Raw genomic sequence first — 24,419 nt, 5'->3', positions numbered from 1 at the left:
ATTTGGTTCTTTTTCAAACGAGCCCAGTGCTTAAAAATACATCAAAATGACAGGCTGTGAAGCAGGTGCAGTCAGATCAGGTAGTGTTTTGAGGAGGGAGCGTGTGGGTGAAAGCAACATGTGACATGTACGCGCAGCAGGCGATCATAAGGTGCTAGTACTGAATGAGCTCCTATATACGTATATATATTCTACAGACAGGCTCTTTGAAGCAGGAAAAGTTTTGGTGTTGCTCACAGAATATTAATGCTACTCATCTTTCAACTTGTGTGTGCTGCAATTCAAAGCATGTGTGCTGCAATTCAAAGCATTTTTCTTTTTTTGGCTGAGTGTGTGTGTGTGTGGCCGAGCAAATCCCACCCAAATCCTGCCTGTGCTTTGTATCTGAATGATGCTGCTACAACCAGAAACAACTGCAACGGTTAATGCAAACAGAAATATTATCAAGTGAATCCAGTCGGTATCAGAAACTACATTCTGTGAGGATGATGGACAAGATGAACAGCTGCGAGGGCAACTTATAAATGTAAAATTTTATATATATATATATATAATGAACAACAAAGGGCAACATAAGCTGAGTACAAAGTGTAAACTTAAAAAAAAAAGAACAAATAATTTGAATATTCTCTCAGCTTGGAAACAATAACAAAATGGCAAATTATTCAGATGCCATCATGTGAGACTTGTTGTTAGCTCGGTTACTGTTCTACATATTGATAATCTAGTCAAAGTTAAAGCAGCATTCATGTTATATTGAGGCTGTCGCTAATATCAAAGGTAACAGCATGTATTTTACTATTCTATTTTAAAAACCAGTCCAAACAAAAGACACAACATTGAAGTAAAGATAAAAGCGATACTGTGACATGTTTAATTTCTGTTTGATTTCTCATTTCAACTGGCACTTCCCCACATAAAAGGGACAATAAATTCACATTTTGGCTATCTAGAAATGCTGTGTTTGTTATTCTTGGCATTCCTAACAAAAATCAGAATTGTAGCCAGACAAAACCTTGGCAATTAGCTTGTTGTGGCCAGCTGATATGATTTGGTCTCCATTCGGACTGCTAACAACATCAACAACAAGAAGCTATTTCGCTGTCGACTGAAGGGTCAGAGGTAAAACAGGTGCCTGGTGAAGTCAAACAATGAATCCAAAACACAAGTCTAAAGGAGGACAGGACAAGGAGATAAAAGACATCTTTAAACAGACAATTACTCTCATTTTGCTATGCAGAGGACAAAATGTAAGACAAATGCGGTAACATAAGTCAAGTAAAAAAGGCCCCAAACCAGCAATCCCATGTGCCTGAGGGATGCTCAGAGATAAACAACAATCGTAACTATCTTTAAAACCCTTTTCCCTTTATAGCATAGACCTACAATCCTTACTACACCAGGCCGTTTCCGTGTAATACGATATGATATCCTTCGGTAAATCAACAGATAATACAATCACTGTAGGGCAAACGGTGACTTTCGAGGAACTGTCAGTGTTTCTCTGCATTAAGTTAGTTCATTTAATTCAACAGACATGGATGGAAAAAAAATATATATAGATATGCTTTTAAGCGGTGGCAGAAAGCATATATTTTCGGCCAGGCCCTGAGGTATTGTGGGGCGGGGTGCAGAAATTCCACGTTAAGAACAGGGAGGAAACAAAAATATCACTGGAAATTAATGGCACTTTTTTTTTAAACATTTGAATTTAAATCTAAAGTTGCAGACTTGACCAGCCAGTGTTCAGAGTCTTTTCAGTGGTCATAAAAAAAAAAAGAAAAAAAAAAGGTCACGATGGAGAAGGATGACGCACAGAGGAATCCATGTGTTTGTTGTGGCCAGCCACGCTCCCCTGCAGCAGGATGTGGGGATGAGCACGTTAAAAACAGGCTGTTTGTAGGAGGAGACTTCAACCCCTCGCTGAGTGGAAAGAGGCTCTGTGACAATGTAGCGCTTGGCCTAAAAAAGGAGACTTGTTGTCCCCCTCTCCATTGTTTTTTTTTTTTATTGTCTCTGCTTTCATCCATGGCTTCCAATCTCCCAGTTGACAGACGTCCTTGTGCAACTGCGCCTCATAAATACACTTGTCCAAATAACAAAATCAGAGAAACAGAAAAAAAAAAGAGTCCAAGTAGGCAGGACCGTCTTCTGTATATTTGGGTTAAAATCCCAGCTGAGTGGTAAACAAAGTGTTGACTTGTTTGGTTTGTGTGGGATATTTTTCTCTCCCTTCAAGTGTCGCTGATAAACAGGGAAGTAAACTCTCTGAGTCTGCACGTATACATGTGTTGAGAGTGTGTATGTGCTGTTTAGCTTGGTGGCAAGAGTAGACAGAGCTGAATGTTCTCCGCTTTGTCCGCCCTCAGCTGGACGGGACCGTTTGTGTGCTGTGTTGACCTGGCTGGGCCTGAGGGGCGGGGCTCCCTCTGGTCACCTTTCCTGTCACCAGTTGGCTTTGACAGCTTTGACGTCACTCACCAGGTTCTGAGCAAGGCAGATACCAAAAATCTGAAAAGGGAAACCATACAGGTCAGGACATGTTTACTGAAAACAGGCCAGAATGCAGCATGCCACAGTTATGAAAAAAAAAAAAAACTAGAGCAGACTGCTGTACTGCAGAGGCTTGCTCGATGTTACATGTTGCCACCACTAGATGGCAGTGATGACACAAAATCAGAGCCCAGACATATTGTTAGGTTTAGGTAAACATCTAATTCCAAATGCAAGAAGCTTCCTCGTGTAGATGTTTGCAATAAAAATAATCTACAAACAAAGACTTACCTGTAAAAGTGCAATACCAACAAAGATTCCAGCTACAATAATCAAGTTGTCCTGAAGCCACTTCTCAAACTGTCCCACGCAGCCCTTGGTATAGATATATTTCTGCCTGTCCAGCTCCTGTTTCAAAAACAAAACCAGATTAGAAGTAAATTAAATGAAGACTAATTAAACTGCTTTTGAAAAAGATCACATTAAGATGATCAGCTCTCAGAGAAGACGCTGACCTCTTTAAACGAACAGTGAACCCTGATCTATGACTAATGTGGGACAAAACAAACAACACAGATAGCAGTTTGCCTGGTGACTTCTTTGCCGCTGAGGAGGGCATGAGGAGTGAGAGATATCTGAGTCACTCTTGGATTACAACGTGTCAGTGTGTGGATATTATGGTGGATATCAGGGCAGTGTATTGAGAGGAGGGACCCTGAACAAACAGGCAGAGGCTGTTTCCTGACGCCGGACAGACGGCTGTTTGTCTTGTCAGATTCAGAGGATGATGTTCACAGACATTAAAAGGTGTAATTTAGCGCTGCAAAGACATTAGAATGAGGGGTGAGAATGGGTGTGAACGGGACTCTTTACAATGCTCTCTTTGTTGCTCTTCAAAACGAGTCAACCAGACGAACCCTTTGTTCTCTTGTGAAACCTGAAAGCTAGCTTTCAACCAATGGGAGGTAAAGCGAGCCCCTTGGCAGCCAATAAAAAAGCAGGAAACACTATGTTGTTCTGGCTGTGAACTTCCTCTGAAGCTATTTCAGCCCTGTGCCTTTGTTGCCCTGCTGTCCTCCACATGTCTCCTGCTCTTCCTCTTCCCCAGCCTGCGCTCCATAAACAAGCTGCACAGGAAACTTGCTGCACATCACCGATAGTCTCAATGACCGGGGTGTTAGAAGAGGAGCGCGCACGGAAAATGAATTCATACCAACTCAGTGGCAGGTGGTTCACTGTATTGCAGTGCGCCTAGCAACAGCAATCTTTCTGACTGCAGTGCAGTGAGTTGTAACCACCACACCCACACACAGAGGAGAAGGGAACGGACTGGCATAACCCACTGAGTCGCCAATTACAGAGTGTAGTAAGGCTGCTCTCTGGGCTATAACTGGAGCCTAATTATCCCTGTTAGAAGAACAATCTGTTATTAAGGCAAGAAGCACGCAGAGGAGCCTGTGTTCTATTTAACCCTATACATCCACTGTGTCTGCTGTGCTTTGTGTGTTTTTTAAAAAATTTTCTACATCTTTCTTATCAAGAATGCCGAGTAAAGACTCTATAAAATCTAAATTTTATTGGCTTTTCATTTAAAGTCATTTTATTTTAACCATGAATCCATTTTAAGAGAGGTTTGGGACTCAATCAAACCCAGTTCCAGTAAATCTTATTGCAACTCCACCTTCAACAACTGCTTAGATCGTTTCAATCAAACAGGTTTGCAGCTTGTCAATCAACTTGCCCTCAGGAGTAATTCCACTGAGCAGCTTTGCGTCATTTTAACTAGAAAGGCTGGCATCAGCTGCCAATCATGCTTCACTGCTGCCAGTGTCTGCACTGTGAATGAGAACTGTTTCCGTTTACAGCTATCATTTTATTAGACTTTTTAGATTCATTTGGTAAAGTATGATAAAGCATAATATTGGTTTTCAGAGAGCCGTTTCATGAGGACAGTAAAGTGAAACAAATATAGGGTTAAGTGTGCAGACGTGTTTGCAGATACAAACCCCTTGAAGCCGAACATCATAACCACACTGCGTGTTGATGACATCCTCCTGCAAAAACAACACAACGGTGTCAATTCCTCTCCACCTCACAGTGTTTTAAGTGTTAAACGACAGAAGGAGAAATAAATGAAGAGGTGGCTGCTATTGACAGTAACTTTACAGCAAGCTATTGATAGACAAAGGGTCAACTGAGCGTGCCTTCAGAATAATTGTTTCAAGAATAAGTCATTACTATTCATCCTCAGCGCTCCATCTTGTTCATTTTCAGTTACTTTCCTGATCAATTTTCAAATGCTTTCAAAAGTAATTTAAATGCTAAAAGAAACATTGCAATTTCAAAACCAGATTAGGGCTGCAACTAAAAATTATTTTCATTTTCAGTTGATCACTTTGTCTATTAATCATTTTGTGTGTAAAATGTCACAAAAACATGGAAAAATGACTCTCACTTCTATTGATTTTTAATTGTATTTGTCAAACTTTGCATATCTATGTGTTCCCTGTCAAAAACGGCAGGCCAAAGGAAATAAATGAGTGAATCGTGTGATATTATGTTCAACCAGCAGATGGAAAACTTCCCCATACACGCCTCACACCAGACCCAACCCTCCCCCCACCCACAGGTTATACACCCCCAAGTGTATAACCTGTAATAACAACTAGGAATGACCTCGGTAAATAATCTTGTAATAAGCTATACTTTATCTTTGCTTTATGAACCAATTTAGGTCATGATCGCCATGATAAGAAGCAAGCAAATATTTATCATTTTTGTTTATGATTAATAAGTATAATTATCAAAATAGTTGGTGTGAATTTCATGTTAATCAACTAATTGTTATAGCTCTATGCTAGAGAATTATGCATGATTAATGAGGTACTCTTATTGCTGAATGACTTACTGCAGGGTCTTTGACACAGCAGGAGAAGGGCACTCCACAGCGCTCCCTACTGGGGTTGTGGTCAGAGCAGTTGAAGTACATGTTCAGGTTCCAGTCGTCGGGCCCGTGAGCTCCACAGCATGACCACTGAGACAGCAGTGACAACAGGCAGAGATTAGACAGCCAGCTCTGGTTAATGGACGGACTTATTTTCTCTGATCTGGTCTTGAAGCAGCTCTTTAGAGTCGTACTCGGGTCAGCTTGGGTGGTTAGCCAGCTTACGGTGGCGGGTAGTGACTACAGATAGTGAGACACAAATAGCGAGACAACAGCGGATCTAATCGCTTTTACAGAACGTCGTGACAGAGCCTGGCGTTTACACGCGGGAGCCAATTATCTAAACTGTTTCATTCATGTAATTGGATAATCATTTGAGGGAAATAATATCACATTTACTCCACAATTGCTGTGGCTGACTCAGTCTCCTCTCTGCCCAGAACCGAGCTGACTCAAGACTAGTGTTGAAATTCATGTAAACAACTACACTTCCAGGGAAGGGAGTGCCTTCCTCGAGCCAAGAAACATGAACCTTAACAAGGAAAGATTTTTTTTTTTGATTGTAAGTGAGACGTGAGTTTCAGAGAGTAGTTGTAAACTCACATAGTCCTGAGCAAAATCAATGAGATTCTGCAAGTCGATGTCATCGCGGTAGGCCTTGACATTATTGTTGATGAAAAAGTTGAGCTGGTCTTTGATCCAGTCCTTAAAGACAAAGGCAAGGATCCCCGCAGTCAGCTCCAGGAAGAAGATCAAACCCAGGAACACAGAAAACTAGAAAGTAATGACGCACACAGAAGAGAAAACACACAAACAGAAAACAATGTATTAGCCACTTCAATTGGAGAGTCTGGCTGCAAACATGAAATCCTGTTTTGTGAAGCAGCAGAACACCAACAACAGTTTTTTTTCTAGCATATCTTGTAAAAGAATTAAAAAGAACAACCACTCTGATGTAATGTCCCAGTACAGGTTGTCTGGTTGCAGGGCCTTTTCTGATTTGCTGAGTGTGGCAACAAAAACTGCAGTCCCAGAGGTACCGTTATATCATCCCTTTACAGTAAATGTAGGAGGAGAGGAGACAGGGCTAATGATAAATGCACAAAAGCCACATTACCTCCTCACTCTGACGCCTGACTTACTGCTGCTAATGGACATCGGCTGGAGTTAATAGCTACTCAGAATCGCAGCCAGCAACAAGGCAAGTTTGTCTACATCAGTCACATGTTGGTATCAATACAGCCGAGCCTGAATACAGGGTTCCTTTACCTTTTCAAGTCAAACCTTCAAGGTGTATTTTCAAGCTTTTCCAGCACCTCACAGCTGTGGTTAATAATTATTATTTCACCTCTGTATCACATCAAATCAGATGTTATTGTGCTACGAAATAACCAAAAACACAACAAAGTTTCGTGGTTCAAAATGTGCCACTTGTTAGCCAATATCTGACTTATTTTGATTTCTTTATCGAAAAAGTAGGGCTGCAACTAACAACTATTTTATCAATTATTCTGTCGATCATTTTCTTAGTCGATCGATTAGTTGTTTGATCCATAAAATGTCAAGAAAATATTCACATTTGAGAATCTGAAAACAGAGAATTTTGACATTTTTTCTTGAAAAATGACTCAAAACGATTAGTGATTATCAAAATATTTGGCGATAAATTTAATAGTTGACAACTCATCGATTAATCAACTAAACCATGCAACTCTATAAAAACTATATTTACTATTCTGTCAGGTAGCAAGTGATTATGAGAGTGATGCCATTACAATTTCAAGCAGTTTCAAGCACTTTATTCAAAATCAAAGTACTTTTCAAACCTTGAAAGCATCATGTTAAAATTCAAGTGTTTTCAAGGATTTCCAGCACCTGCATGAAGGGCTGCATGATATGGGCAAAAATCTTTTTACTGCAATTACTTTGACAGATACTGTGATGGCGATATTGGAATGATATTTTTTACATTACAATTTACATTTCCACTATAAAAAACAAGACACATTTGTCAGAGTTTGTACCAAATAAATATATTTTCTTATGTCAGGAGAAAAGATTTGCAGGCCAGGGCTACTCTGCAGCACTACAGTGCTTTATTATGATGCTGTTTGTCACTCATCTCCTCTATCAAATTTACTGATTGAGACTTCAATTATAATTCAATTAATTGTGCAGCCCTAGAATAAATGCCAGTTTTTTTATAGATCAGAAGACAAAAGCAAAAAGTGCAGATGAAGAAAATGTTGCTTGACACAGACAAAAAGTTTTTGTGACTAATGAGTCACGATTAAGTGTTTCTGATCATTGCTTTCTGATGAAACAGGACTTGCTTTAAGTGGTGAGATAACACTTATTCTTGCCATGCAGCCGCCCCTAGCATTTGGCTCGGCTGAGTCACCCAAGTCCAACGACACCTGCTACTCTGACAGCCTCGGCTTGGTGTGAACTGCAGCTCTAAGGGGGCGTGAAGTGGTTGAAATGGTGTCTGCGCTCTGAAAAGTCAGGAGCTGGCTTACAAATTTAAGCAGGAAGGTGTTCTCTCTGAGTGCTCCGATGCAGCCAGCAAAGCCCAGGATGAACATGACCCCTCCAACTACGATGAAGAGCCACACGGGGTCGAAGCCCCCGAGGTCTGTGATGGATGACAGGTTGGACAGCACGCCCTGAGGGAAAGGAGCAAGTTGAAAGGATAGTGGTTAAAATTCTGACTGTAATACTTCCTAAATCAGTCCTTAGTAGCTCTATTACAAGGTCCCAGCAAAATTTCTCACTCAACAGAAACTCAGTTAACCTTGAAAAGAGCTTGTGATGTCAAAGAGAAATAGTGAGAACTTATGACACAGCCGAGAGGCCAACTGGGGTTTCCCTGTTCAGGGATGGAGAAATACGGCATAAAAAATCTGTTAAAGGGCAATACTGGTTGTTGCTTTCTAAATAAAACAACAAATCCTGAGATGTTTTTTTATTTGATCCATTTAAATATATTTTCACTATCTCTATCCAGCCGATAAAACAAGTAACTTTTATCAGAAGCAGCACAGTTCAGCAAACAGACATCTGCCCTTCCTGCCACAACAGCCCTGAGGCCAACATGTTTCCTGTCAGCCTCTGGTCTGCATTTCTCAAACAGAAATTACACCTTCACACCAAAAAGTGGGTACAGTGGAACATGACACAGCAGGGAGGACCAGTCTGTGAGTACAAACCTGTTCAAATATAATGTGTGTCTGGTTCATGCATGATCTCTCACCATTTCTCTCTGTTATTCTCACCATCTTGAAATATATCTCACCAGTGTTACCATCTGTAAATGTGGGCAACTGCTGTCAGCTCTGTTTGCTTGTCACATATAGTGCACATGTCAAACACTTGCAGCTAAAGCCCACAATGCTGAAGTCTCACACTGCTTTAGTTAAGCTCCTACTGCACTGAGCTGATGGACAACTACAGGACGGAGGCATAGCTACATTCTTGTGTTTTTATGGCACCCGTGGAGAGTAAAGTACCTTCATTTGAATTTAAGCATGAGGCCCTGAAACAATAAACTAGTCTGGCTGAAGGCAGTGAGCTAGAAACTAATCATCTTAGCCACTGAGACCCAAACTCACCATTACGCCCTTCCAGTACCAGCTATTCATCATTCGGCCTAATCCCTTTAAATTATTCACGCTGTTCCACCAAGGTACTCCGGAGCAGGCCTATTTGCTCAGAGTTCATGACCAGACGTTACTAATCAGTACATGCTTCCACGCTGGTGCAGCATTTACTGAACCGACCGGTACAACTTGGAGATAATTAATGAACAAATTGACTGTTAACTTGATAGGAGGGAGTTTTAAAATGTGGCCATAGTCCACTGCATATGAGAAGTTAAGACACTGAATTCCTGTTGGCTACAAGTCAAATGAGGATTTTGTGTTTGACCCCTTATTGGGTGTTGGTGTGTACATTTCTAGCCTCTGTTAATCTCTGTGACTTTTGGAAGAACAAAACTTTAAACGGATAGTTCAAATTCTTTGAAGTGGGGTTGTATGAGGTACTTACTGATAGTCGGTGTATTGCCTACAGTAGATGGTTGCAGACACATCCCCACTTTGGAGAAAAAAGGGGTACCAGCATGTAGGCTAAACAATGTACTGGTGTGTCAGGAGTCAGCAGCAAAAAATGTATTTTAGCCAATATCAGTTTAAGTTTATGCTATATTTAGAATAATTTCACTGCTTATCCTTGCCGTCAGACAGCCTTTTCCAACAGGAAACAGCTGTTATATGAGCCAAATATCATTCTCTCCGGCTCAACCAGACTCCTTTGGCAAAAAGTAACTTTACCTCACAGAACACAGGAGTTGCCGGTCTACTGCTGCCCCAATCTGTCAGTTTGTGATATTGTGTGATTTTGCTTTTATAACAGTGGCTTCTCACCAGAAAACCGCTGTCTGTCTGTGAAGTAAAGCTGTGAAATTATTCAAAATATATCACACACTTAAACTGATACAGATTTTTTTCAGGTTTTTTTGTAGGGGGTTGACTCTGTCCTCAGCAACACAATGCTTAGCTTCTACACTTGAACTTGTGACTTGGCATCTCAAACGCCTTCTACTGCAGGCAAAACACTATCTGTAACTACCTCATACAGCTCCACTTCAAAAACCCTGAATTATCCCTTTAACAGTCACATATTACACTTAAGCTGTATCAACACACTTCTCAGATGACTAAGGCGTGTTTACCATTGTCAGCTAATCTGCTTCTGAGTGCAACAAAGCATTACTGGAATGGTGCCATTAGTTTCCCACACACTCCGTTTTCATCTGAACTTTTTCCTCCTCATCTTATTCCGCTCCGTTTTCATCTGAACTTTTTCCTCCTCATCTTATTCCTGCCCAAACAGAGAAGAACTTCAGCTATGCTGGTGAGGCAATCCTGTTGTACTTCAACAGTGCCTGTCTGTGTGAATGTGTTTACACTTACCTTCTCCGCCCATGCCCACAGGCCTATGCCCAAGAATGCTGCTCCTAGTAACTGTAAAACAAAGCAAAGAGAAGAGGCTTCACTGACTGAAAGCAACCGTGAAATAATGAAGACATGATACTTTATGTGCATCAATCAAAGTGAAAGAGAGCAAACAACTTTCACAGTGACAAATTAATGAGAAGTTTAACACTCAAAAACATCTTCTATCAGGACTGTGTGGGTGTGGTTTGATTTATGGCGGGGTCTCCTTGGCAACATACAAACAACCCACCAACTGTCTTCAGATTCCTGTGATGTTCAACTCTGATTGATCCACAATAAACCATGACATCACCTTTTCCCGACACAGCCTCACCCACGTCAAATATGTGAGGAGAACACAGTCAAAACACAAATCTCCTACAGGCAGATAATTGTGCATTCATGCAGAAAGAATCTAATTGAGGAAATTAGCTTTTACAGCCTATAAACAAAACCAAATTCTAAGACGATGCCTGTGACTTCTTGTGGACAGAATCATTACATCTGCAGGCTATTGAAGGTTAGAGTCATTGCACTGGGCCACTTAAGAGGCTGGAGGATCTGATATCCAGAGAGTTAAAGAAAATCCCTCGGGTATTAGCCTCTCATCTCACGAAGGATGAATGCAGGGCTCAGAGTTTAAAACATGCCCCCCTCCTAAAAAAGGAGAACTTCGAAAAGCACTGGGTGACTCCTAGAGACAGCCATGGTACTGGACCACCTGATGTAAAGATACAAAATCTTACAAAACAAGAAGATTATACTAATCAGGCTGCATTTCAGGAAAAAAATCACCCATTCTAGGTAGCGTGGTATTACTCCCATAATGTTATTGTCTAATCAACTGCTTAGCTGCCACAAAATGGCATTGCCAAGAGATTTGGGATGGTAATGAACTTAACTGAGACACACTATAACGGCACAGCCTGAAATATAATAGCGCCATTGAAATTGGGATAAATCATATTGTTGGGAGGCTGATTAAATCGGGGAGGCAGCAGGTAAACCGATGGCAATCCATCAGCAGACGTAACGAGACCAACAATGTCACAGTATGCCAGGACAACGACAGCAACTGTGAGACTGCTGCAGGGATGGCCTGGTGGTGGTTACATAAGCGACCGTAGTGAAGGGTGTGGCGGCTTCAGCTGGAACGTGACACGCAGGAAGAGTCGAGGTAAGCAGCCTGAGATCAGGTAGAAGAGATTAGACTGACAGAGGGAGTATTAAACCATTTAGCCTCTGACTCAAAATAATCCACGCAGATAGAAGAGAGAGCACAAACAAACGTGAGAGAGAAAACAACTCTCACCACACGGCACTGAAACTACTTTTACACTAGGGCTTAAAAATCAGTCAAAAATGACACTTTAAATTAAATATTGTCATGCTGCAGAGATGTCCTGGCATACACACCATACTCTACAGACTTAAAACATCTTTTGTTGGTGACGATTACAGCAAAAATCACACCATAATCAATGTAAATAAAAAAAATAATCATTCCTATTAATGGAGCAAATCATATCACAGTTGCAATATCATTAAAAATAATTGCAATTAGACACTTTTTTTCAAAATCATTTAGCCCAATTTTACACATGCACACCAGATAAAGTATACCCTAATGTTAGAGGGGTTAAATAGATATTGTGGATAATAACTAATTGCAAACACTTAATCACTTCTAATTGTAAGAGAAACTCTTTAAATGTTGCCAATATTCTTTGATTCTTAACTGTGAAAATTAGAAATGGGATATTATTTAAGCAGCGCTATCAAGATTAGATTCAGAGAGAAATCATTTTTGCAGTTATCTGTTATCTATGCAGGATAACTAATTCCATTCTCCACTGCGAAAATGTAAATAAAAACTTCAATTTGTAAATGACAGAGACTCATATTAGTATTCTGGTAAGGCTACGGACAAAGATTTTTCAGCATTTGTATTAGAGCTGCAACGATTATTTTCAATGTTAATTAATCTGTCAGTTATTGTCTTGATTAAGTGATTACTTGTTTGGTCTAAAAAAAGTCAGAAAATGTAGTTCAGAGATTCCCAAAGCCCATGATGGGGTCCTCAAATGTCTTATTTTGTTCAGATCCCAATGATATTCAGTTTACTGACATAGAGGAGTAAAAGATACCAGATAATATTCACATTTAAGAGCTAGGATATGAGATTTTTGACTTTTTCCTTGAAACAATAATCCAACTGTTTAATCAAATCTCAAAATTATTTATCTAAAAGTTGACAACTAATGGATTAATCGTTGCAGCACTAATTTGGATTTGAAAAAGCACTTCCTCATGCTGATCTTTGTGGTATTGTTTTGTTTCTGTTGTTGCCACTGCTCAATGCTCACACTGTTGTGTTTACTGAGAGCTAAATTAAGCACAGCTCACACCCCTATAATAGTGTTCTGCAAAATAATTCTAGACATGACATGGTGGTTCAACCTGGAGCACTGCTCTAGAGAATTAAAACCCAATATGCATTTTTTCTGTATGAAAATCCTCTCATACAAGACTTGTCTACAATATACCAGGAAATAAAGGTTCAGCTGGCAGTATTAGGTAGCACACACACAACAATTTTACTTCAATACATGAAAAATGAACTCTGTCAGATGTCATTGGCTGCCAATCCTTGTGGGACAACACAACACCTGTGTGTGTTGTATAACACCGTGCCACATTTTGGCCACAATGTCCGAGTCTTGCTCATTTTCAGTAAAGGTCCTGGAGGTTTCTCAGGACACAGTCCATGAAGGAGTGTCCTAGAGTGAACCTGAAGGCTAAACAGAACTTGTGCCTTCCTTCAAAACGAGACAAGCAGCTGCACAGAGCCCAAAATAAATGTTGCATTGAAGAAATAGTGTTTACATCCCCAGGAGGCATCACCAGGACACTGCCCTCAACCAGCCAACAAAGTAGCTTGAATTTGAAACACTTGGTGCCAAGTAATCACTCAAGATGACTGTTATGACCTGCATAATAATTACCATTCCCAACATCACTAAATGCTAAAATGGATGTTCTACACTGACACTAATGTTGCTTAGTGTAGCCTAAAAGGGGGGAAAAAACTTAAGAACAGATCTATTTTACCAATAAATTATTTTGTATCTTTTGAAGGTAGACATTTTCTAGGATGTGCTTCCTGTCTCATTTCCTTTGCTCTGTCCTCATCAGGAAACCATGAAGAGTTGATGACACGTGGATGGATAACATCCTGCACAAACCAAAGCTTGTATTTCCTTAACTAGAGTGAATCCATACCATTGCTACACTTGGGAATGATTTACAATTGTCATAATTACCCAAAAAATTATTAAGAATGTCTTGGATTTGAGTGGGAATGTTACTAGAATCTAGTGTTGCCTTCAAGTACTTCAAGAAGCATCCATACATTGTGGAGAAAGCAGGCATGTCTTGTCATGTCAGAGATGCAACCTTCAGTCGACGAAGAGCACAGAATCCATACTGACTGGTGTCATGTAAATTACAGGCACTTAAAATAAAAATACAACTACTTCTGGCTCACAAATCATCAATTACAGGATGCCCTCGTGGTTCAGTACAGACACATTCCCATTCCCGCCCCATCTCTCCTGTTTCCTCTCTGCTGTGAACTATCTAATAAAGCAGAAAGAAAAAAAAAGCCTCTTCACTCTGGTGCTTCTAAAATAAAAACACCAGCCAGACACCAGAAAAGTACTTCTTGCTATATGGCCAATTTTGTTATTATTTCCGGTCAAAAGTACTTCAATGCATGTCAGGTTGCATTTCCCCCCGCCACAGCTTGAGGCTACCTCGAAGTCAGCATTAAGTGAGACAGCTGAGGTATCCATGCCTGCAACCCTGTCATTCTGGCTCATTATTTCTGAATCTCTTTCTCAGTAAGTGGATACTTCCATTAACCTAATTTATAAAATGCAAAAAAAACAAAAACAAAAACAAAACTATAATCAATTATAACTAAAATCAAAATTAAAATCTTTAAGCATGAATTTCTTTCTTCTTGATCACAGAATTTAAAATATTTCACCTACCATTACCACTTCACATAACTTAGCTGTTGTGTGGAGTGTCTGTTACTGTATAAGTGTAAGTAACGCGCAATCCAACATGCAAGCTTGTAAGCATATTCTGTGCCCGTATTATGTGCCTTTTTAAAGCCCTATTTGCAAACCAAACTTCCCCTCATGGGACAATGAGGTTTGGATTGAAGTGAATTTGACTGAATGAGTGCAGTGAAACCAAACTGCCTTTGTGCAGTGCTTGCGTTACCTCCTTTTATCTAACTTTTCCCACAGTGTAATATGGGCTGCCAGAGTTAAATTCAGGTCAGTTTGTGGCATTGAAACACACTACCTGTGTCAAACTCTGTCAGTGCCACACTGAGACAAAAATGTTCTCCTGATAATTATTGCTCTTTACCAAGCAGATGACAGAAAGTGAACATTAAACATAAGATGATAATTTTATAAAGTCAAGAAAAGCACTGTACTGAGTCCTTGTTTGTTCTTGAGTTTATCCCTCATTGCTTCTGTTTGTTTGGTTTTTAAAAGCCCCTCTGGATTTGTCCCTTTAAATCTCACCTGCTCAAGTAAGTAGTTTGTTTCTCTTTCTTCTGTACATTTTTTATCATTCTATCTAATCCCTGTGCTTTTATCTTTGTACTTCTATGTTTTATCACTGTGCAAATAAACAGAGTCTGGAACTACATGTCCTTGTAACCGTCCAGGTTATTTCTCAGTCGAGAGCAGACGTGAGATTTGTGTGTCCCAGAGCGCGGGGTTCCTCTCCATGTGGACAGAGAGATTATCAACACTTGAGAAGATGCCTCCCTAAGCCAGCTGATCCCATTAACCTCAACTAACTAGCAGACAAACCAAGCTCCACGCTGCTTGGACACACACATACACACACAAATGCACAGGGTATAGACTTACTCAAGTGTGACTGACCTTTCACTGACTCCCTAAAAAGCTAAATTTCTAATGTTGCCGCGGCCGGCCGTGTGAACGCAACCACTCTTGATGATATGTTATCAGTGGCACTACTCTGATTCTGCAGCAAGGAAACACTTCTTTATATTTTGCATTCACACTTCTCTTCACTTTATACTGCAAAATCAATGAATCAATTTGGCTCAAACAGTATGTACCTACAACAAGTTTCAGGGCCAAAATGTGTCTGACTGGAATGGACAATGAACTCTTGGAGCTGAGGCTGTAATCAAGAGAAGGTTAGGTCCTGTTCAACACCGTTATCTTGTATCCAGATATATCAGGATATTGTGTAGCAGAACCAACTGAGACAGACTGTAGTTGACAGAGTATCAGAACAGAAATCAGAACGAATAAGAAAAGAAGAATCCCCCTGTGAGTAGTCTTTGCCTCTCTGTTCACATTTGATTTTATCTGTGGGAAACAGCAAATACCACCAAAACTGAAAAACATACGTATCTGTCCTCAGACACAAGACTTGAAAACAGGAAAACAGCTGTTATTTCACCTTCACTGTGTTTAGGTGGTTTATCGAGCTGTACACTATCAGTGCAAGTATCAGTTTTTACAGGATGTCTATTTGCACCTGTGTGATAAAAGTCACATGGCAGCTATTTGGTGATTTTACACCCAGTTTAGCAATAAAGAGCGAAGAGCAAAGACAATTGGAGGTTGTGATGAATGACGGGGTTAAATACAAATCCTAAACTTTAGCGAGCATCACAGAAGGGCGAGGGGCAGGCTAATTATGGGTGACAGGGTTACGGTGAATCCGCCCTGAGCGGAGGGAAAGGTGAGCAATGAAGCTGTCATCCTGGAAGAACACGTACGGGACCACGCTATGAATTTACAGTTCAGGTTCGACTTTGTCAGTAAAAAAGGACTGCATCTTCTCAAGACTGAAGTGGAGCTCTGGCGTGTGTGTGTTGTTTCCCAGCTGTGGGAATTGTGCTGCTATGACGATCAGCTCCAGCTATGTTGTGGAGTATAAAGTACAGTGCTGAACAGTCTTTTTAACACGAATACTGCCTAATACCATATACCCTGGTAAAATGTCAGGAAGGTATGAAGGTATGGAAAAATTTATTCGCCCAAGCCTAGCGTGACAGTGGCCAGTTCAAAAATTTTAACATATTGCCCAACCCTAACAGACACCTGGGTATGAATAACCACATTGGTTATTCCATCCCAGGTGCAAATAACATAGATGGTTATTGACACCTGGGTGCTAATAGCATCTGCCTTGTTTTTAGTATTGAATAACCTGACTGTTTTTTTTCTTGATTGATCAGTTTGTCAAGACATTATCTGCAAACTGTGAAAATTTTCCAGAGCCGTTGGTAACACATGCAAATTTCTCTGTTTCAACTCATCATGCTTAAGATATTCAGATAACCATCCTACATGCCAAAGAAAAGTATCAAATGCTCAGATTTTAAAAGCTTGAACCAGGAAACATTTGGCACTTTATCCATTAATCTGTCTATTGACTAATCAACCAATTATTTCAGCTCTACTCTACACTCGTGCTAAAGTCTACTGTGCCTTCTAACAGTATGTGGAGACATGAATCCCTGCGTACATCTAGGCTAAAAGCAGCTTTAGCGATACATTCACGCCTGTTTTTTTACAGCTGTCGACCTGTGATGTAATCGCACATTATTGTGCTAAATGTGAACAGACACTTAGAGCTGTAGCTGGCTAATAACACACAGCCCGCATCCCACCAACTCAGCAACTTGGTTACAGCTTAACAAGCTCTTAATTACAGCATGCAGAGCTTCCAAACATTTCAGCAGCTCAGGCAGAAAATATGATTAATTAAGTGGATGTGAGGAATGTGTCTATTGTTAGGACGAGAGAAGGTGTGTTGTTCTCGGGTGAGAACGTCTGGCTGTCAACAGCGAGCTCGGGCGCTGGAAGAATTCACACAGAAAAGAAGGCACTGGGTTTTTATTGCTCCATTTTGTTCACAATATTTAGGGCCTTACAAGCATTCTGTCTCAATTTAGGCAGCATTTTCAAGCCTGACAAGATCACTATAGGAAAGACAAATGGGTTGATTTGTGGAGAATAAACCCCATCTCTCTCTATTTCGGCAATGCACCGGCTTGTCTGTCAAATCCAGTTTCGCAGCACACAGACAAGAGGAGAACATCTTCTAGTGATTATTAACGGAAACAGCCAGCGAGCTGGAACTTGTTCCACGGTTTCACTAAGAGCTCAGACACAGGACTGTTAGCTTGACCTGAGTGTCAAACAGTCTGAAAGAACACAATATGAATCAGACACAACACTACAGCCCTATGACTCAATATTTCCTGGTTGATTGCGCACTCCCAATGAATAAGAGCACTTTTCATTTGTGAGGCCATTTGTAAAATGTATTTGTACACTGTTCTTTAAAAAATAGCACTCTGACTGTTCAGAAAAACACAAGACATAGAGTAATACTCCTTCATTTTGAAGAGGAGTGTTGAGGAATGAAGAGGTGGTGATGAAAGAAGGAGGGATAGGAAGAGATCCAGTTGCATGTGGATCCCATATGCCTGGTGAGTCTGTCAGAAAGAGCATATGAGGGGAGAAAACACAGAATCACACCCGGTCCTCCTCCCCCTAGTCTTTGTTATTACCATCGCTCTTTGTGCGTTTGTGGGTGTGTGAGGGAGAGAAACAATGCTGTCCCGCAGAGCCCGAGCACTATAGTAGTGGTGGGGGAGAATAGGGTGCTTGAAAAGAGGAGGACTGGGTGGTATTCAGGCCCGTGTGGCCTTTTCCTTCCAACAGTGTGTGGGAAGACCCTCTGGGGCACACAGACACGCCATTCCTTCACCCACAGACATTATATTACACCAGCCGCTCAGAGGCAACGCAGACGGGCGAGGAGGGAGGGGTGAAGCTGTGTGAACAGAGGAACTTTTCAGACTGAGGGGGGATAAAGATGGAGGGGGGCGGTTGTAAGGGAGATGTGGGCTCACTTGCCACTGGCCTAACAATACAGATGAGACGGCCATTTCTCAAACTCAAACACAATGGTTCCAATCCTTACTGCCAAGGCAGAGCAGGGGGACAAGCTGACATCAGGCGCTTTTGTATCTCCACCAGCTACACGAAGAGACAACCAAACCACCATCAGTGGTCCATTTACTGTTCCCAAAACTAAAGTTAGCCAGTGAAGGAGTTCAAATAAATTGCCGACTTCCTCACCAGTATTAACCAACAGTTCATTTATACACTTAGATGAAAGGAAAAGTCGCAGCTGCCCACAGACCAATAAAGAAAAACACTTAGTAGAAACCCGCTAATGGAAGTGAAATTTAATATTTTATGCCATGACGAGAATAACTTTTTTGCTAATTTTAAAGTCTAATTCAGGGACCAAAATTAGCACCAGCCCCTAGTCAAATGCTGGTAAAATATGCAAGATGAAAAACAATGGCAATCTATTGAGTAACTTGTGAAGTTTTAACATTCACTTGCAATTTGGCTGATGTAGAAAAAAGTGCATTTTGCAGCCTTTTTATACTTCACCTAAAGCCTGTCCTATGCTAAAAATTACTCAACTGGCTGGATATATATTTCAATATACGCAATTTCTCTAATTTAATATATCATCAGGGCTGGATGAGACAAAATCAAATACCTCCATATCGATATGTATCCATATTTTGACAAAGTTACAGGGATGACTATGGTTGCTTTCACAAAGTATTAACACATTGAGATTTTTTCATACATAATCATCAGTACTGTTGACATAATCACAAAGTTTACCCACTTGATCATTATGTCAACATTACTGATGATTAGGCTATATATGAAAAAATCTCAATGTGTATATACTTTGTGAAAGCAACCATATAAGAGCAGGAAGAGGTAAGTTCAGAAAATTACATTGCTGCAGCCTTAAAGAACCAGGAAAAGTCAAGACTTATGCCAGATCAAGATAACAGGATTTCAAAAATCTAAGATCATGTCTAGTCTTATACTGATATAATAAGAATATTTAGCCTAGCACTACTTGTTATTATTATTTAGCCTACTTGTATATAACTTTTAATAGGACAAACAAGTAAACAAGCTAATCTGTTACGTAAGATGCCACATATAAACAACAACAATCAAACCAGAACAACAACAACATATGGCAGGAGTAAAACTAATTTAATACTGTTATATTTAGCTCAACTAACTTGAACGATCATATTACTGAGACGTCTGGGATCATTTAAGTTCACCCAACGTTAATATTCGCCAACAACAACGGTGCTAACGTTAAGCTAACTTCAGAATATTTAATGAGACTTTAAGTTAGCAACATTAGCGCTGTTTTTCTCATGATATCTACAGGAAAACGGCGTGTACTTACCCAGAATAAAATGTTGAATCCAAATAAGAAGTATTTCACGCAGCAGCTGACTTCTGCCCCTTTAAAATGATGGTGTTTTCTGCTCATTCTTCCAATGATAGTAGTGGCTAACTGGCAGGCTAACCTTGGTGACTAACGTTAGTTACTACGGTTGGTACTTGAAAAGCTTAGCCAAAGCTGCTGCAGTTGTTGAACTACTGAAGCCGAGATTAGCTGGCTCCATCAGCCACACAACACCGAGTTTACTCGCCGGACAGCGTTGAGTAAATCAAACATATGCGGCTAATTGTCTTTGCCTCGCTTTAACCATTAGCTTGCTAGGCCAGCTAGCTCCCAACTTCTATGGTTAGCATTAGCAGCTAACAACAACAAATCCAGGGACACTTTAAGGCACAGGCATTCATCTGCAGTTCAGTCGATATATTCAAGTTGCCTGGCGTTGGTTTCGTAGCGCACACCGGGAGGCAGAAGTAAAGCTGGTGGCCTTTCAGCTAAACGTCTCCTCGATTATCTCTGTTGCCGCATCGCCGCTTGAAATCTTCATCCTTGTTGTTTTGTGCTGTATAACAAGCCCCTGCTGTCAAACGAGGAAATCACTGCTGCCTTTCGCCCTTTTCACCTCAAGAGCGGCCTCTTGTGTCTCAAACAAGGTTTTCACTTCACTGGCTGGACGGCAAAAAGACAAAATTAGCTGGAAATGTCCTGAATCCAACGCAGAGACAGCAAGTGCCGTGTTTCAGGTGAGCAGATGCACAAGGTTATAATTTAATTTATGAAAAAACGAGGGAAAGGATCAACAGCAAACAACTCAACTAAATTATTTATGAATGGTTATAAATCATTAATAAAAATTATAAACAAGTTATAACACAGTTTTCATGCATGATGTATACTAATTAATCATTTATAACTGGCAAAAGGGAGCATTACTGTAAAGTGTACAATGGTGCAAGCTGAAAATGTTAAAGGGATAGTTCACCCAAAATGAAAACTGAGGATCGGGTTTATTTTGTTGGTCCACAAAACACTGCTGAAGTTTCACAGGGGGAAAAAAGCCTCCATACTGCTCATCTGGTGTAATTCAAGTCTCCTAAAGTCCCAACATGCTGTCTGCACACCGTCACAACACACACACCCAGTTCAGACAGTGTGCATGTGCTTGTGAACAAGGATGATTACACCAGATGAGCAGTATGGAGGATTTTATGTTTATATCTTCTTGTTTTTTATGATTGACAACTGGTCACCATTCACTTACATTGTTTGGGAGATTCTGCGATGCTGCTTTCATGTGAAACTCCAGCAGTGTTAGTGTATGAATCTGGTGATTTGATGTGTTAATTTGATGCCAAATTAACCATGTTGACTATTAAGATATGCTCATGGTGGGTAATTGCTAGTAAATTATTCACAAATATCTGATGAAGCTGACATGTATAAATACTGCTGATGGAGAAGACAAAGTAAAATCAGTAAACAATGAGATTTGAGGCTTAACAGTACAGATAAATGTGGACTCACTATTTGAAAAGCAGCAAGTCACTGTTGCCTTTTTATCTAATGTGTTGTAACAGCTTTAATGATTATCATAATTAACATAAAGTGTTTACAACCTAATTAATAACTAATTCCAAACATTGAGAAATCATTTATAAAGGTAGACTTATAGTAAAGTGTTACTGTGTTTTATTTACATGGTTGATAGACATAATCTTCCCAGGGCTTAACTGATACTGGATTTTTGGGGCTGATGATGATACCAATATTAGAGAGTTTAAAAAAATCCAGTGTTCTGTTTATCATACATAATATATTAAGAGTTAAGAGGTTTGACAAAAGTATGTCATGGAATAAATAACTAGAAATTTAAAAGAACCCCACACAAATAGAGCAAAATATACACATTAAATCTGAATTAAGAAAAAGGATCAAATATAATAAAATGATGCCTATGAAGCTCATTCATTGTCCATAACCGCTTATCCTTGAAGGGTCGCAGGGGGGCTGGAGCGTCTCCCAGCTGACATTGGGTGAGAGGTGGGGTTCACCCTGGACAAGTCACCAGTTCATCACAGGGCTGACACATCGAGACAGACAACCGTTCACACTCACATTCACACCTATGGACAATTTAGAATGACCAATTAACCTATTATGCTGCATGTCTTTGGACCGTGGGAGGAAGCCGGAGTACCCCGAGAAAAAAAAATATTTCTGTAAAAAATAATAAAATGAGAAGAGTTGTTGAAGTTTGTGAATATGGGCTCCGAAACCTAATGTACACCTGCTTTTTTGAACTGAGTGATTTGTGTGATATCTAATGCGTTAACACCTTTTTTCCTCATGAAAGTGTCAGAATCACATGACCTGTAAGTAATCATGAGAGATAATAAGTAGGCATCCTGAAGTAGGGTGGTACAGGGGTCACTGCACACTGCTCACCGTTTTGTGACCGAAAATGAAAAATTACTGCAAGTATAATTTACGTCATGACACCCACACTGGGAGAGTATTCATCTGTTTCGCACAGCACACGTTTGACTCCCCTGCAGTGCCAGCGAGCAAGCATGCATGCAATAACTGAGTGCAGTCATCATTCATTTTATTAATTACACTTGTGCTTTTCCTGCACTGGCATGTTAAAATGTCTGCAGTGAAAAATGTCTGTGTGGAAAAGCATTCATTCTTACTTTCTTTTACCTACTTTCATTCAGGAGAAAATGCCTCATTTCAATACTGTGGTAAATTATTGAAAACAAAACATGAGAGAATATAGTATATATATATAATACATACATGGAATGTTTATTTTGAGAAATAGTTCCACGGATACTATCAGACTGAACTTGTGTTTCTTCATTTGAACTTCTGTCTGGAGTCCTACAGATGGCAGTCTATGAGCCTGTGATAAATGTGGCCTTGGCTTTCTTTTCACCCTGAGGGGTTGCTGTTGGGGACATTTCAGTCCCCTAACTATCACCACAAATATGAAGTATGTTGCACTGACAGTGAAACATAACACAAGACTGAAAAGCCAAAGAAATAAGTCTAAAAATGTGGTGGTTGATACCCTCACATGTCAGTACTTCGGGTGAATATTCAGAGGGTGAGCAGCATAAAAAACAAGGGCAGAGATACTTTTGTAGGGCGTGCATGTTAATCTAATCAGCTAGTTATTATGTTCTAATTACAGAAATCTTAGTTCTTATTAGCTTTTTGCTAATAAGACTTAATTGACAATCCATAACATTTCATTCCAACAATCAAAATGCATCGACTATACTAACTCAACAGACATACATTTTTAATGTCTGGGCTGCTGAAGCACTTTAAGGGGTTATGTAAGGATCAGATGAAATAAGAATCTTTATTTAGGTGGCACTGTGCAGGATTATTCTCCACACAGTTAATTTTTTATGAACAACAATCAGATATTTCGGTTCACCCGAAAATGGAAATTCAGCCGTTAGGTCAGGTTTAGTTGTTTTTAGTCCACAAAACACTGCTGGAGTTTCACAGGAAATCAGTGTTGCAGAATCTCCCAAAAAACTGAAGTAAATGGCCACCAGTTTTCAATTGTAAAACAGAATAAAAACATAAAATGCCTCCATACTGCTTGTCTGGTGTAATCCAAGTCTTCTAAAGCCCCAACATGCCAAGTTGACTAAAAGAATGTTATTTACACCATGTCTTTAGTTTAAGTCTTTACTGCAGATCCTCAGCTTGGAGCCACGTTCACATGCACACTGTCTGAACTGGGTGTGTGTGTTGTGACGGTGTGCAAACAGCATGGACTTTAGGAGACTTGGATTACACAAGACAAGCAGTATAGAGGCATTTTATGTTGTTTTTCAATTGTTTTTCAGTTTTCAAAACAAGTCAACATTCACTTGCACTGTTTGGGAGATTCTGCAACACTGTTTCCCTGTGAAACTCCAGCAGTGTTTTGCCGATTAACAAAAATAAACCCGACCCTCAATCGATGTGAGGGTGAGTAGATAATGACTAAATTTTCATTTTTGGGTGAACTATCCCTTTAAGATTTGTGTTCTTGTAAACAGAGACGAACCTAGTACAAATCGCAGGAGACAGGAAAGGACAAAGTTGGCCGAGATTTCAAAATGAAGGGTCAAGAACTGGATGTCCAAACATTTCTTACAATGGAATAACGCCAACTCATGTGGTCGTTCAGGACTAACAGCACTGACAGTCTGTCCTCTAGTCTCGGCGTCTCCACCAGTAATGTTAAAAAAGACCTAACCTGGGTTTACTTTTGACTCAGAGTTGTCTTTTGATGCTCAGGTGACTAAAGTGGTGCAGTCCTGCCTCCTTTCCCCTGCAGATGTAGAAAAGGTCATCCACCTTTATACAAACCCAGACTTGACTATTGCTATACTTCTGCCAGGCCTTTAACACATATTAAGAGAAGCAACCAGTTTGCACCAGTCCTTGCTGCCCTTCCTTGGTAACCTGTCAGTTTTAGAATTGATTCTACGACTTCACTGCTCCTAAGCCTTGAATGGTCAGGCCCCTGGCTGTATCTGTGATCCGCTAACTCCCTCTAAGCCTGATCGCTGCTCAATTTCCTCTGGCAGGGCTCT

At 40.2% G+C, this 24,419-nt stretch overlaps 1 protein-coding gene across 1 annotated transcript; it reads right to left on the bottom strand.

Annotated features, from left to right (window-relative positions):
• Window positions 1-845: 845 nt before the first annotated feature.
• On the bottom strand, window positions 846-20,423 carry tspan17 (tetraspanin 17). Its single transcript, XM_084718607.1, has 8 exons — window positions 19,819-20,423; window positions 10,411-10,461; window positions 7,957-8,103; window positions 6,041-6,211; window positions 5,402-5,527; window positions 4,500-4,547; window positions 2,785-2,901; window positions 846-2,511 (listed from the first exon to the last, which is right to left on the bottom strand). The coding sequence occupies exons 1-8, from the start codon at window positions 19,903-19,905 to the stop codon at window positions 2,446-2,448; spliced, it is 813 nt and encodes a 270-aa protein (XP_084574733.1). The 5' UTR covers window positions 19,906-20,423; the 3' UTR covers window positions 846-2,445.
• Window positions 20,424-24,419: the final 3,996 nt, after the last annotated feature.

The sequence above is a fragment of the Lutjanus erythropterus genome, chromosome 5, assembly GCF_056507025.1.
Source record: "Lutjanus erythropterus isolate fLutEry1 chromosome 5, fLutEry1.hap2, whole genome shotgun sequence".
Taxonomy (NCBI): Eukaryota; Metazoa; Chordata; class Actinopteri; order Lutjaniformes; family Lutjanidae; genus Lutjanus; species Lutjanus erythropterus.
The sequence above is the reverse complement of the archived record's forward strand: the minus strand, read 5'-3'. Positions and strand labels throughout refer to the sequence as shown.

Coding starts and splice junctions, on each gene's coding strand:
- tspan17 (XM_084718607.1), bottom strand. CDS start 19,905: ATGAGCAGAAAACACCATCATTTTAAAGGGGCAGAAGTCAGCTGCTGC. Junction 4,548..5,401: donor GCTGTGTCAAAGACCCTGCA/GTAAGTCATTCA, acceptor TTGTTTTTGCAG/GAGGATGTCATCAACACGCA. Junction 2,512..2,784: donor TTGGTATTGCACTTTTACAG/GTAAGTCTTTGT, acceptor TTCCCTTTTCAG/ATTTTTGGTATCTGCCTTGC.